The sequence below is a fragment of the Suncus etruscus genome, chromosome 11, assembly GCF_024139225.1.
Source record: "Suncus etruscus isolate mSunEtr1 chromosome 11, mSunEtr1.pri.cur, whole genome shotgun sequence".
Classification (NCBI taxonomy): Eukaryota; Metazoa; Chordata; class Mammalia; order Eulipotyphla; family Soricidae; genus Suncus; species Suncus etruscus.
In genome coordinates this window covers 97,833,820-97,848,171 of record NC_064858.1, presented here as the reverse complement: position 1 = coordinate 97,848,171, position 14,352 = coordinate 97,833,820, and the positions used below count along the sequence as shown (strand labels likewise).

The window sequence follows — 14,352 nt, the reverse complement described above, 5'->3', positions numbered from 1 at the left end:
ACACCACCCATCACCAGTGCAACATTCCCATCACCAATGTCCCAAGTCTCTCTCCTCCCCACCCGACCGCCGCCTGTACTCTAAACAGGCTCTCCATTTCCCTCATACATTCTCATTATTAGGACAGTTCAAAATGTAGTTATTTCTCTAACTAAACTCATCACTCTTTGTGGTGAGCTTCCTGAGGTGAGCTGGAACTTCCAGCTCTTTTCTCTTTTGTGTCTGAAAATTATTATTGCAAGAATGTCTTTCAAATGGGGAGAAGAAATGAACAGACACTTTGACAAAGAAGAAACACAAATGGCCAAAAGACACATGAAAAAGTGCTCCACATCACTAATCATCAGGGAGATGCAAATCAAAACAACGATGAGATACCACCTCACACCACAGAGAATGGCACACATCACAAAGAATGAGAATAAACAGTGTTGGCGGGGATGTGGAGAGAAAGGAACTCTTATCCACTGCTGGTGGGAATGCCGTCTAGTTCAACCTTTATGGAAAGCGATATGGAGATTCCTCCAATAACTGGAAATCGAGCTCCCATATGATCCAGCTATACCACTCCTAGGAATATACCCTAGGAACACAAAAATACAATACAAAAACCCCTTCCTTACACCTATATTCATTGCAGCACTATTTACCATAGCAAGACTCTGGAAACAACCAAGATGCCCTTCAACAGACGAATGGCTAAAGAAACTGTGGTACATATACACAATGGAATATTATGCAGCTGTCAGGAGAGATGAAATCATGAAATTTTCCTATACATGGATGTACACGGAATCTCTTATGCTGAGTGATATAAGTCAGAGAGAGAGAGAAAAATGCAGAATAGTCTCACTCATCTATGGGTTTTAAGAAAAATGAAAGGCTGTTTTCTTAGAGCAGCTTTAGGGTTATGAAAAATGGATGTGGAAGTACAAACATTTCTCACTCTGCTCATACATGCACAGTTTCTGAATTCTCAATCTTCAATATGGCATCTTTATTAAAATTGATGAGCCTCCATTGACATTAGATACTAGTTACTAAATTATTATTGAGTTGGTTAGTGGGAAGGATGTAGGAGGGAAAGAAGAAGGGTGAATGAGAGGAGAATCTTTGGAATTAATACTGTAGTATTTACTAGAGTTTCAGTAGTAATAAGTAAGCAAAAATTGATGCTGTATGGCCAGAAAGATAATCCAGGCATTAAGAAAAAAACAGCCTGAAACTGCATATCTTCTCCTTATCACCACCAGGAATGTCCCCTACACACTACCAAGAGGAACACCTGAGCACAGAGAAATAAGCTCGAACCACAGCTATATATGACACACACAAAGTAATAAAAAATTGATCCTCTATGTTCTTTGCCCTAACAAAGATCTACAATTAGTTGGGGAAGCAGAGAATTAACCAGAATATTCAGTGGAGATTGACATGGGTTATGAGAGGAGCAAGCATAAGGCATTAAATAACTCAGAAATGAGAAGTCATTTAGCTTCACAAAAAAAAAATAGGAGACTCTCTTTTACTGATCAAATATTTACTTTTCTTGAGCTCCTCATGGCTGAAACCTTACCTTATAAAGAGGCGTGCATTTAGATTGACATATTCTGAGATAGCATGATAAATAGAAGAGCTTTTCATTAGGTCCAGAATTGTCATTGCGTAGCAGCAGTATGACTGGAAAAGGTTATTTCACCTTTATGAACTTCATATTTCTTACTTATAGAACTGTAATAACATAATTTGAAAGGTTATTACAAATATAAAATGAGATAAATTCTAGTGATTGATGATTATTGCGATATAAAATAAAATGGGGAAAAAGATTGAAGGTAGGGAGGAGAATTAATGGTGAATTAAAATAGTTTAGAAATTCAGAGATAAAACTCCCTAAAGCATTCTTAACTTATTTCAGACAAAAACTGTCCTAAATAATAACAATATTTATTAATTAATACAAATATCTGACCTTGGTTTTATGGAGAAAAGAAAGATTAGAAAAAGAAGCTCCAAATGAACCATCTCTTACTTTTTCGTGATGGTGACCCTGGAAACTAAAAAAAAATTATTGAATTAAATATAATTAAAATTGTTAAAAAGTTAATGGCTTTTCTCTTTTATTTTTACTAATTATATAGATGTCATCAAATTGTCTTCCTTTTTTCTAAGTACCAAAAAGTCTGACAGAATTCTGTATTGTCTGAACCTTGATGAGGTAAAGAGACGTTTTAATCTTTCTTAGCGCATGATTTTGCTCAGGATGAAGTTGTGAAAAATCCAACTGAAAGCAAATAATCATTTCATTAAACATTATTTAACTTAGATTCTCTGGCCAAATCTATCAGGGAAAACTCCATGATCCATGGATTCCCTTTCTTCAAGCAATCTCCTTAGTTCAGCATCCCATTGTGGTAGGGGTATTTGATCTTTTTTTTATTATTTTATTTTATTTTATTTGTCCCCCAATTTACAATTTCAGACCAGGCAAAGGGCCTGTGTTGAGGTGTATATGGGGTGATTTTACTATACCTCCTCTTTCTATATAGTCAGTGTAAAGAACACAGCCTATGGTAAGAATTGGGAAGCTTTAACTTTTCTTTTTCGGATTTTTTAATATATATATACATATGTAATATATATATATATACATATATATAAAATCCTTCACCAATGCAACATTCTCATGACCAATATCCCAAGTGTCCTTCCTCCCCACCCCACACCGGCCTGTACTCTAGACAGGCTTTCTAGAAAAGGTATTTGATCTTGACTACATTTGTTCCCCCACCCTACCCCCCACTAACTTATACTAAACAGGAAATGAGGAGTGATTTCTGTTTTTGTTTGTTTGTTTGTTTGTTTTTGGTGTACACCCAGCAGGCTCCGGAATTCATATGGTATGCTGGGATTCGAACCACCATCCTTCTGCATGCAAGGCAAATGCCCTACCTTCATGCTATCTCTCTGGCCCCAGAGGAGTGATTTCTGAAGACCGGATGAAAAACTTTTGGGTCTCTAATTTGTTTGGTGTTCATAATTTGCTCCTTTCGGATCCAAAACTCATTTAAATATTTGACAAAATATTTAAACGGTCACCAGCATTGGATGAGACTACTCTTTAAGAATCCCTAATTCCTAAAGCATCTCAAGTAGTTGACTTTTCCCCAGTTAAATCACCTCAATTAACCAACTGAAAAAAATTACTTGTAAAAATCTAAAACTTGGGTAAAGTATAAGTCATACCCATTGATGGCTCAAATGTATTTAGATACCACTGACTATTCTGTTACTAATAGTGCTAAACTATCCCTGGTGCACAATCACAAGCTTCTAAGAAGTCTGAAATGACAGTTTTTATCACTCCAGTTTATGCCTCAGATACTCAGCACATTTTTATAGGGTATTGCTTTATATGGCTCCCTTGATGCTCAACTGCTTGTAATGGCTCCTATTACCCATCATTGTAAATCAGAACTGTTTTGGTGGACTTTGCTCAAAAATTGCTCCTATCTTCCTTACTCACCCTTCTTTTCCATCACTTCTAAAGCTTACTCCATTTAATAAAACTAATTATTTCTCTTCTGCCACCCCCGTCACCATATTTTACCTTCTGCTGTTTCCTCTTCCCAGAAAAACATTTATTTTACTAATTAAATATCTGTATACTAATATATACATTTTATCTTATTTTTTGGAGGGTTGGCCACTTCTGGCAGTGATCAGAGGTTACTCCTGGCTATGCATTCAGAAATCATTCTTGGCAGGCTCTGGGGACTATATAGGATACCAGGATTAAACCCAGGTCAGCCACATGCGAGGCAAATGTCCTACCATTGTGTTATCATTCTGACCCCTATAATGTATAACTTTAACATAAAACATCTAGTATATCTTCAATGTCATTTTCTATATAGACATATCTATTGAGTGATTGCAATTCCACTGCTCTGTCTTTTAGTCATTTAATATAAACTTTATTTTGTGTATGATGGTATATAGAATAATTATTTTTTTGTTTTTGAATAACCAACCTCTCAATTCTACCCTGTTTGCTACAAAAGCGAAAAATAATTTATATATTGTGTGTTCCTAGTATCTGAGTCCAGTGCCTGAGTCACAGCAATTTATTTTAAAATGTTAAAAAAATGGATTATGGAATGGACTCTGCTGGTGGGATTGGTGTTAAAATATTGTATGTCTAAAAAACGTAACTCTGAATAACTTTGTAAATCATAATAGTTTAAATAATATTTAATTATAATGCATTATGTTAATAAATTCTTTGAGGACAATCAGGTCCTTACTTTAATCAACTTACATTCCCCAAAACACAAGAGGAATAGATAAGTGGCTATGACTATCCAGTTAATAAGAGGCAGAGTTGGATTAAGATCTAAATGGATAGAGAGGTCATTATCTTAATAACTATGTGTTGCTATCACATGCAGTGAATCTTATACTGACATGGGACCTCTGTTCTTTAACTCAAAATAACTGTCCTTTATCAAATGTATGTCCTAAAGTGATCTTCAATAATGAATGTGAAAAGAAAGCAGTTTGAGAATTTTGGAAAGAATTAGAAGACCTGAATTCAAGTTTTGACTTTTTCACTATGAGTCTAAGGGTTTTTGGGTGAGTCATAAACACTGTAAAGAGGGCATACATCTTCTTGCCTTTTCTACATTGAAGACTGGCTACAGATATGAAAAATGATGAAAGTAATCAGGTTTGTTTTGTCAATAAATATTCACTTTCCCCTCAGTTAAGAGAATGATTGTTAAATATCCACTGGATGCCAAATAACATGCTCAGAAATTCCAATATTTTCAAGGCACTTTTTATAATTTATTTAATTATCAAATAAAACTTATTGAGGACTTTTGCTTTTTAAGAATTGTGCCAGAAAGAGTTTGTGTTCTTATAAAACTGATGTTATAGTGAAGGAATGAATGATTGGTCTTTCAAGAGATAGTACAATAAAAAAAAGCACTTTCTTGGCACCAACAGACCTGAATTTGGTCCTTGGCATCCCATATGGTCATCTGAGCACTGCCAGGAGTAACTCCTGAGTGTAGAGCCAGAAATAGTCCCTGAGCATGACCAGGTGTACCCTCTTAAAGGACGAATGATTAAGGGATTAATGAGTATTTTGACTTCTTTTCTCTTAGTTTTACCTAACCAAGCACCCGTTACATATTACTTCTTTCATTCACGTACTTCTACTGTTCATTCTAATAGATGATTTCACTTTTATATATGGATTTATTATTTATTGTATTTCTTTCTTTGCTGGCCTGTTAAGTATCCCAAACTCCATTTGTACCTGAATTTTATGTTGAATTCCTGCCCTATTTATTTTGAAGTGTATAGCAATTTCTAATTTCTCTAAAAACAATTAATAAAATAACATGAGTAAAATTTAAATTCTAGTTCTCATCAATATATAGAGGAACATTCAATATTTTGTCTCAAAAGTAAGCCCACTTCAAACTTTTCTAAAAATGCAGCAACACAATTACTATTTTAACTACGACACTATATATATATATATATATATATATATATATATATATATAGTGTTGTAGTTATATACACACACACACACACCTGGGAATTGAGTCAAGGTTATCTACATGCAAGGCAAGTGTTGTAATGAAATTCCAGGACTATTTTTTATGTACCTTGAATATTGCTTTTTAGTTTTATTTTATTTTGTTATTTTTAATTAATTTATTTTTGACTTCACATCTTCTTTGTTGTTGTTTCTGAGATTATGGGGTCACCAACACTTATATTGTGGTGTGCCAGAGATCATACTTTATTTTGGCAATGAGGATTTAAAGCAACTAAGTTGCTGGGGTCACACTTGGCAGGTGGGATGGTACAGGCGGTGAAACTAGTGGTTTCACATTTGCTAGTTGGGGTTCTATAAGCTACTCCTGGTCTCTGTAAATTACAAAAATAATATTAAACACACAAGAATAAGGATTCTAGTTACCAGAACTTGTGGGACACAACAAAAATGGTAGTTAAAGGAAATCTCATAAAAATTGCAAGAAATCAAAAAAGGGCCCACATAAATAAACTATCCCCACAGATTAGAAAAGTGGAAGAGGACCAACAAAAAAAGCTGAAAGCAGAAAGAATGAAGAAAATAATAACATATGTATGGAGCAGAAATGAACAAATTTGAATTTTAAAAAATCCAAAAGATTAATGAAATCAAGAGATGGTTCTTTGAAAAAAAAATAAACAAGATAGACAAACCACTGGCAAGAATCACAAAGAAAACATTTTAATGAACCAAACAGAAATAAAAGGGGAAAATGTTAGAATGGATATCATAGAAATTCAAAGGATCATCATTGATAAAATGATTTGTGCTACAAAACAAGAAAACCTAGAAGAAATGGGTACATCTTTTAACTCCTATAACCTTCCCAAGTTATTTCTTTCTTTTCTGGCCTGTTAAGTATTTCAAGCACTAATTTACACCTCAGTCTTATGTTTAATTCCAAGGTTGTACTAAGAAGATAACTGAATATATTAATTACTATTGAGGAAATAAAAGTGCTAATCAAAAGCCTCTCCCTCCAAAAAGCCAGGCCCAAATGGGTTCACCAGTGAATTCTTCCAACCTTTTAAGAGAACCTACTTCCAATCTTTTTAAGGTTCTGCCACAAAGTTGAAGAAACAGGAAGGCTCCCAAGCATTTTCTGTGATGTAAACATTAATTACCCTGCTATCAAAAGCAGATGGAATACAAAAAGTGACAATGACTTAGAAATTCACAAGGAAACAAGGAGTATATTGTAGATTTAGAACATTGATGTTATTTGGCACATATCAATTTCCAGTTGTTACTTAACAGGAGTTCTTTTGTTGGTTTGTTTTTCAAACCCAGGGCAGCACACACACAAGGTGAGTGTCCTGTTGTTGAAAATGTATCATAGATTTCATGGGCACAGTTTTAAATTACCTCTATAATCTCTCAATATCTGTTTTAGAGTCTGGCATGACTGTTTAGAAATCCAAAAGTAGATTTTTACTTTAATATATTTGGATCAAATTAACTGATCCCTAAGATCTGCATTTATTAAATTAATGATTGTCTACCAAGGTCATTCCATGAATGACTCTTTGCTATTAAAGACTGATTTGAAAATTTCTGCCTTTATGTTTTTATTTCCTAGGTTTTCTTTCTATAAGAGAATAATAATGAAGTTGCAAGGTAATTCTGAGTGAAACTCCAACTTTCTAAGAATTTAAAAGCAGTGCCCAAATGATCTCCTTGCATGCTAATATTACTACTTAAGCACATTACTATATTAATGGTTTAAAAAAGATATGTATTTATGTTACATAAGACATCTCTTTATCCATTCATTGAGTATGTTCTTATTGAGCTTGTCTTAAAAGTCTTTGAAGAGTTAGGATACATAGATAAAAAAGACACTGACTCTTTAAGTGAAGCTAATTTAATGGTTTAAAAACATTTTGCCCCATGAGAAAAAAATAACTAATGCTTCAAATTTTAGGTTTCAGATAATTCACCAAAATATTTTATTTGATAGTTTAGTTATCTTATGTGAAAATATAAGCATATAGAGTTTTAAATAAAAATGAAAAAAAAAGTGTTTTATTTACTTTTTCTGAGGTCCTAAACAACACTGAGCAAATGTTTGCATTTTTTAAATTTACTATTCCCAGGCTCCCCCTTTGCTTTCTTTCCCCTGATTATTCAATCTTTCCTCAAAACTTGGTGTCCTCTTACTGTTTTAATTCTTCACTATAGTTCCTCACCTTGGTTTGTATCATTTCACAAAATGCTCAAGATTCTACAGTCATTTGGATTTTTTTGTTTGTGTGGTTTGGTTACAGTGACTGTGCTCAGGGATTACTCCTGGCTCTGCACTCATGGATCACTTCTGGTAGGCTTGGGGAACCATAAAGTATGCAGGAGATGGAACCAGGTTGGCAGTGTGAAAGGCAAGCACTTTATTCATTCTCCCTTTCTCTGGCCCCAGTTCTATAATCATTCGTTGGCCTTCTATTTGAAATTCCAAGATAACAAGTAAAAAGGGGAAAAATTTAATCAAGGAAATTCTTATACATTTACATTCCTTCCACCAGGAATAGTTTGTTGAATATAATCCCCACTTTCAGCCCTTGGAAAGATTTTCAGTCTTATCTTAGGTTGATATGAAAAATTTACTTTATTTCAATAGTTTCAAATTAAAATGCTGTCACTTAATTATTATGAAATGATAAACCATTTTATTCACTTCTTTAGACATCTATAAATAATACAAAAGGTCACACTATTTTTGAGAAATATTGTGTGCTGTATCAAATGTGAGGTAGATTATTATAAGCACTAGTAAGATGCTGCATGTTCATAAAAATAATAATCATATTTTTCAACATTAATATTTCCAAGTATAAATTGATATTGTTCAAGGAAAATGTCTGGGATACATTTGCGTTACAATTGCTATGAGAAAATCTAAGAATAGGAGGGAAATGATGTTTAAATTAATTTTTATTTATTTTTAAAATACATCTTCAGGGCTCAGAGTAGTTTAAAAATGACTGATTATTTCAATGGGATTATAGTTAAGCTGTAATTATCTTTTTACTCAAAAAACGAGGCTATAGGACATAACGTCTTTATTTCTGGTCATCTCTAATGAGATAAAAATCTTTGAGACCCAGTAGAAAGATGAAACTGTGACCTAAATGTTTGCTCACAGATTAAAAAAAAAATTATATTGAATCCCAATTCTACAAAAACAAAAAAATGTGTAGGCTTTAGAAAATTTCTGGAATTGAACTGTGAAAAGTATACTTCATCATCCTAACATGACGCTTAGGGAAATGCCCCCAGGTAAGTATGGGGATTTGTGGGCTGCGTGGTGATGAGTTCTCAGAAAAATAATAGTAGTGGTTAGTGATAACGTGGTTCAAAAATTTTTTTAAAAGGAGGGAACTCTAATATAAAAGCAGCAGCTTCTACCTTTCTATCACATCCAGAATCATCGAAAAAGTAAGTACTTCAGCAAACTTGATATAACTGATTTTGAGGGGTAAATAATTCTTGATTCTTAATCTTTCTACCTTTATGTAAGTTTTTGCTTCTTGAACTCTTGCTTCCAGGTTCTCCTTTTCATCACAAATAGCTCCATTTAGAATTACCTACCATGGCCACTCTGCAGAGACCTGCGAATTCTTTCCTTAAGGGTGTTATGACTGCCAGCTGCCTCCTTCTCATTGCCCTTTGGGTGCAGGGAGGAGCTGCATGGCCCATCGGTCCTCATTGCAGACTGGACAAGTCTGACTTACCATCGGCCCAGGTTACCAACCACACCTTCAGGCTGGCTGAAGAGGTACTCTTCTCTCTTTCAGTTTCTTTTCTACTTGTCACAGAAATAGTTCTTTAAGTTGATTCAGGATACTTCTAAGAGCTTTAGGAACTCATCATTTATTTCCTCTTGCATATCAGAAACCATCTTCCATGTCCTCTATAGTTTCAGAGACTTCTTCAGAGATCTGGTTTTACTACAAGATCTTGCATTTGGTCTTTAGGATTTGTGCATTGACTTTTAGTCAAAAGGTAGTCACACAGTAGCCATCTGACTATTCGTTTCCCCAGGTATTCCTCTGGGCATTTAAAAACACACACATACATTTTTTCTTTAGACTTCATAGGGTCACTCTAGGAGAAAACATGATCCTCTAGGTCCTTTAGATTTTATAAGTCAAAATAGACTTTGACTTTTCTTTGGCTTTCTTGGGATGCAGATATTAAGTCTCTGAAAATTTTCTCTTGCAGGCCAGCTTGGCAGATAACAACACAGATGTTCGTCTATTTGGACGTCATCAGCTGTTTCGTGGAGTGAATGTAAGCCTTGATTGTGATGAGTTGGGCAGCATGCCATCTTCGTTAATTGGGAGAGGTCATAGTGATGGTTGGATCTTTTAAATGCCCCCGAGGGTGACTCCTGTTGATTTATTTTTAGGCGACTGATTACTGTTACGTGATGAAGCAAGTCCTGAACTTCACCGTTGAAGAGGTACTGCTCCTTCATTCTCACAGATACCAGCCCTACATGGATACAGTGCTGTCCTACCTGATCAGGATTAACCACAAACTGAACCATTGTGTAAGTTTTTCTCCCAGCATCACACCCACTTTGCTTGATCTCTTCCACTTATAGCACTTTATACCTTAACCCTCATTGATCTTTTATGCTGACAGCAGGTGGTACCTTAGCATTACACTTTAAGTAATTATTTGGAATTGCAGACATAATGTGAATTTGTAGTGGTAACAGATGGTGTCTGAATTGGCAAGGGTATGCTAGTTTGTTTTGGGGACAGAGCAACTCAGTATGTCTCCAGATAGAAAGTGCCACAGTTTTAAGGAAAAGCATCCAGAAGAAAAAAATGGGTATAATAAGAATGAGTTGATGGGGGAAGCAGTTATAAAAAAAGAAAATGAGAAGGATTAATATTCTGTGATTGATGGGCAAGGAATGCTGCCTAAATTAATTTTATTTTAAGTCAGACATCAAAATCAGAGGTGCGTGAGTTTGAATCAATGAGAAAAGTTTGAGTGCAAAGGGAAGAACGCAGGGAACTTAGCATTTATTGAAGAAGCCTTATTGCTCACATAGATGTTTTCTCTATGTTTCTTGTTTTGAGTTTACATTTTTGTTGAGTTTTAGTTAGGGTTTTATTTTTGACCTCATTCACATAAACCAACACACTCATCCCATACATATAAAGCTCAGAAAAATTTCCCGAAGGTGAAGAGAGGTAAGTCCCATGTAAAGGAAATGATAGGATTTGGGTGTCCAAAAAGAATTTAAAAGCTCAGAAAATGTAGGTTGCTGGTGAAATCTAGGTCATTGTGGGCAAGCTTGCTAAAAACTAACGTCCCAGGTGAATTGTAGTATACCTAAGTTAGAAACGTGGAGGCTTTTTAAAGTGTCAGGATAACATATTAAAAAAGCTCTTCTGGTTCCATTTTGCAGTATATCGAGAGAGATGATCAGAATATTCAGAGAAATGTGCAAGAACTGAAGGACACAGTCCGAGAGGTACTATAATAAATATCAATTTTAATTCTAAATGGTAAATAGAAGAGATAAATGTTTTTCCCTTTACTTTCTTCCTGTATTGTGATATTCTGTTCAATTTCTTTACCAATTATTTTTGGAGTATACGTCTATATTAATGTGTCTGTACAATTTTCAATCCATTTCCAAATCTTTCAAACTATAGAATTCTAGAATTGATCTCAATTTGGATCATCTAATCTTGCCACCCCATGTCCTGACATGTGATAAAGCCAGAACTAGAATGCAGATCATTTGAATCCCAGCCAATCTAATGCCCCCTTTCAATATAATGCATATTATAATGCTAATTCTATGGGAAATGTAAAGATTCTGCTAACTTGTATAATTGGAAGAAAAAAAAGTGCTTATTAAAAAGTGCTTAGGGTAAACTTATTTGAAATGCTTTTTCAAGTTATTCATTTGATGATTTAATCTTGGAGGAATAAACACAGAACAGATAAATGCAGAGAAGTAAAAACAACAAAAGATCTGGAGTATCATTAAGGATAAATTTCTGGAATTATTAATAATATTATTATAATAACTAAACTATTAATTCTAATCTAAAAGTCAAAGCAAAAAATACCCTATTTCTCTTATGCAGTTTTAAAAGGAAGAAAAATATTAGTCATAGATTTATACTAGTGAAATGGACATCCAATCTGGAAAACTCTTCTTCTCTTGCTCCCCTTTCTTTTTAAGTCTTTGCCATTCCACAAAGGCTCCTTTTAATGAATATCTATTTGCTCAAGGCTTGTATTGAGCTCTATAGTGAATAATACCGTCGTGTGGTCTGTTTGAGGAAAAGATCACTGGTGGATGGCTCAGAGCAGCAACTGCGAGGCATACAAACATCAGAAGTATGATTAGATACCAGTGAAAGTGATGCTCTAGCGTTCAAGTACGGTACAATTAAACAGTCAGAAAGAGAAAGGGTGGGATTCCTTTATAGCTCTGGGCATCTTTGTGCATCACACAAAAGATACTCCTTGGCATAATGTCAAAATAAATATGAAAAAATCTAAATGATTAAAAAAAAGCAGGAAGAGAAAGGAGAACAAAGAATGAAGGGCAACGAGGAGTTCCTTTTTATTTCTTGAATTAAATGAGCAAATTTAATGGACTAGGATTAATTTAGAGGATGCTTTGAACTTAAATTTTGACTCTATATCTCACTGGTTTGAAAACTTATCTTTTAGTACTCAGAGGAAAAAAATAGAAAAGATGTTAGGGTATGTATTTTACTGTTTATTAAAAGATCAACTAGATCTGATTTATTTGGTATTTTCCTCAGAAAAATAAAATTTTTTTTCTTTGTAAAAGAGGTAGAAAGGCCCCTAATGCATTGGTAAAAGTGTGGTTTTGAATCAAGGATATCTGAGCTGGATTGTTTCAGTAATTCATTTATTGCAGATAGTCACAGGACCATGAGCTAGGCAATGCCTATCACATAGTAATGCCATGGGTCTCCCAGACTTCAGACAGATCTAATCCGTCCTTTGTGGGTGGTGGTGGTGAAGAATGGTTTTAAACAGTTTTATTGGTGTGAGGTGAACCAAAATTGCTGTTAGTTTGTTCTCTCTTAATTTGGGTAGTCATAACTTTTAGGATGCAGCAAAAAATTCTATTATTTTATTGTTGTTTGTTTTGGGAGCTACATCTAGCAATGCTCAAGTTTTATTTTAGTCCTGGCTCTGTGCTCAAGTATCACTCCTGGCAGGATTCAGGATACCATGTAGGGTGGCATGGCATGTATTGAATTCAGGTTAGCTACATGCAAGAAAAGCATACTAACTGTTTTATTAATGCTCTGGCCCTTCATGTTCTATTCTTGCTAATGTGTATTATTATAAATTCTTTACAAAATATTAAAATGTAATTTATTTCCCTACCTACCTGTGAAATCTTTCTTTAATTTGTTCCTTTTAAAAATAGGTAGTCTAAATACTTAAATTTAAATTTCTTATTTTCACAGCTTGGAGAGAGTGGAGAAATCAAAGTAATTGGAGAACTGAATTTACTTCGTGGACTTCTGGTCACAAAATGCTTTTAATTAGAGCAAAGCTGGAAGATGAGTACTTAACTGTGTCATGCCTCTAAGAAACATAAGAAGATCACCAAAAATTTTACTTTGCCAACAGAAAAGAAGCCAGCCTCCATAATCATGGGAAGATTCTAATTAACCCCCTGCTTAGTTAAAGAAAAGAATATTTATTGATAACATTTTAGGACAGTTGGGATTTTATACACAGAAATTTCTATTAAAATTATTTATTTTTACAAAAAGTTTTTTTAGGGAAAAGCCCTGATAACCTTATTTATAAAATCAAAACTTTATATTTATAATCTATTTATATTACATTTTATAAAGATTCATATAGGAATTCTAGAAAATATGTAGTTTCAAATACAATACTTTATATTTATTATCTATTTATATTGATTTATAATCTGATTTATAATTTGATTATAAAATACTTTATTTATGTTATTTTAATATCCATTTATTAATGAGTCTGCAAACTCTTATGTAAGTTTACTATTATAATAGTAGTTCTGAAACTACAATGATTATTTTACCTTAATAAAGTTTTTTTCTCTAAACTTTGTGGTTTTGTGAGTTTCTATAAATATTACCAGTGTTGTCAAAATCCCTGTCATTATTATCACAGTAATTTCCATTTGATAAGTGTCCAACAGTCTCATAAAATTGACTTAATTTTGACTAAGCAATGAGGGAACTATTTTTATTCTGTAGGTGAGAAATGAAAATCAGTACATGTTAAGAGACATTATATAACTATGATTAGTTGACCTTTTAGAACCAAGTATTTCAAACATGCAATTATTCAGCATGTATTTCTGGGGGGGAAATGATGAGACTACTGAAAGCAATTCATCTACTCTACTAGTAGAGGGTAAAGAAAATAAGTGATGCTACTGGGGAGATATTTGGGAATCTACTGCTTTTGTGAGGGGCTTTAGTTCTGACAAGATTTTTAGGGGGAGGATGTTTTCCAATCTCCCTGCAAGTAGTAACAGGGAACCTTTGAGTTTGGGAAATCATAGCTGCTAGAGAAGTTTAGCATTAAGAAATCTCAAGGGGAGGAAACTGAGGACCTCAAGGGAGCCCTGACCTATGCTTCTCTGTCTTTTCTGAATCCTTGAGGCTCTCCTCAGAGCCCTGGGAAGCAAACCCCAAAAAGCTGCATTCTGAAGCTACCCA

The 14,352-nt window shown here is 34.1% G+C and overlaps 1 protein-coding gene and 1 non-coding gene across 2 annotated transcripts; one reads left to right on the top strand and one right to left on the bottom strand.

Moving 5' to 3' along the window:
- Window positions 1–2,456: 2,456 nt before the first annotated feature.
- On the bottom strand, window positions 2,457–2,590 carry LOC126023185 (small nucleolar RNA SNORA51). Its single transcript, XR_007500390.1, has one exon. It is a non-coding gene; the product is annotated as a small nucleolar RNA SNORA51 (small nucleolar RNA).
- Window positions 2,591–9,203: 6,613 nt separating this feature from the next.
- Window positions 9,204–13,179, top strand: IL22 (interleukin 22). Its single transcript, XM_049783025.1, has 5 exons — window positions 9,204–9,389; window positions 9,836–9,904; window positions 10,023–10,166; window positions 11,040–11,105; window positions 13,102–13,179. The coding sequence occupies exons 1-5, from the start codon at window positions 9,204–9,206 to the stop codon at window positions 13,177–13,179; spliced, it is 543 nt and encodes a 180-aa protein (XP_049638982.1).
- The last annotated feature ends 1,173 nt before the right edge of the window (window positions 13,180–14,352 follow it).

Coding starts and splice junctions, on each gene's coding strand:
- IL22 (XM_049783025.1), top strand. CDS start 9,204: ATGGCCACTCTGCAGAGACCTGCGAATTCTTTCCTTAAGGGTGTTATG. Junction 9,390..9,835: donor CCTTCAGGCTGGCTGAAGAG/GTACTCTTCTCT, acceptor TTTCTCTTGCAG/GCCAGCTTGGCAGATAACAA. Junction 9,905..10,022: donor AGCTGTTTCGTGGAGTGAAT/GTAAGCCTTGAT, acceptor ATTTATTTTTAG/GCGACTGATTACTGTTACGT.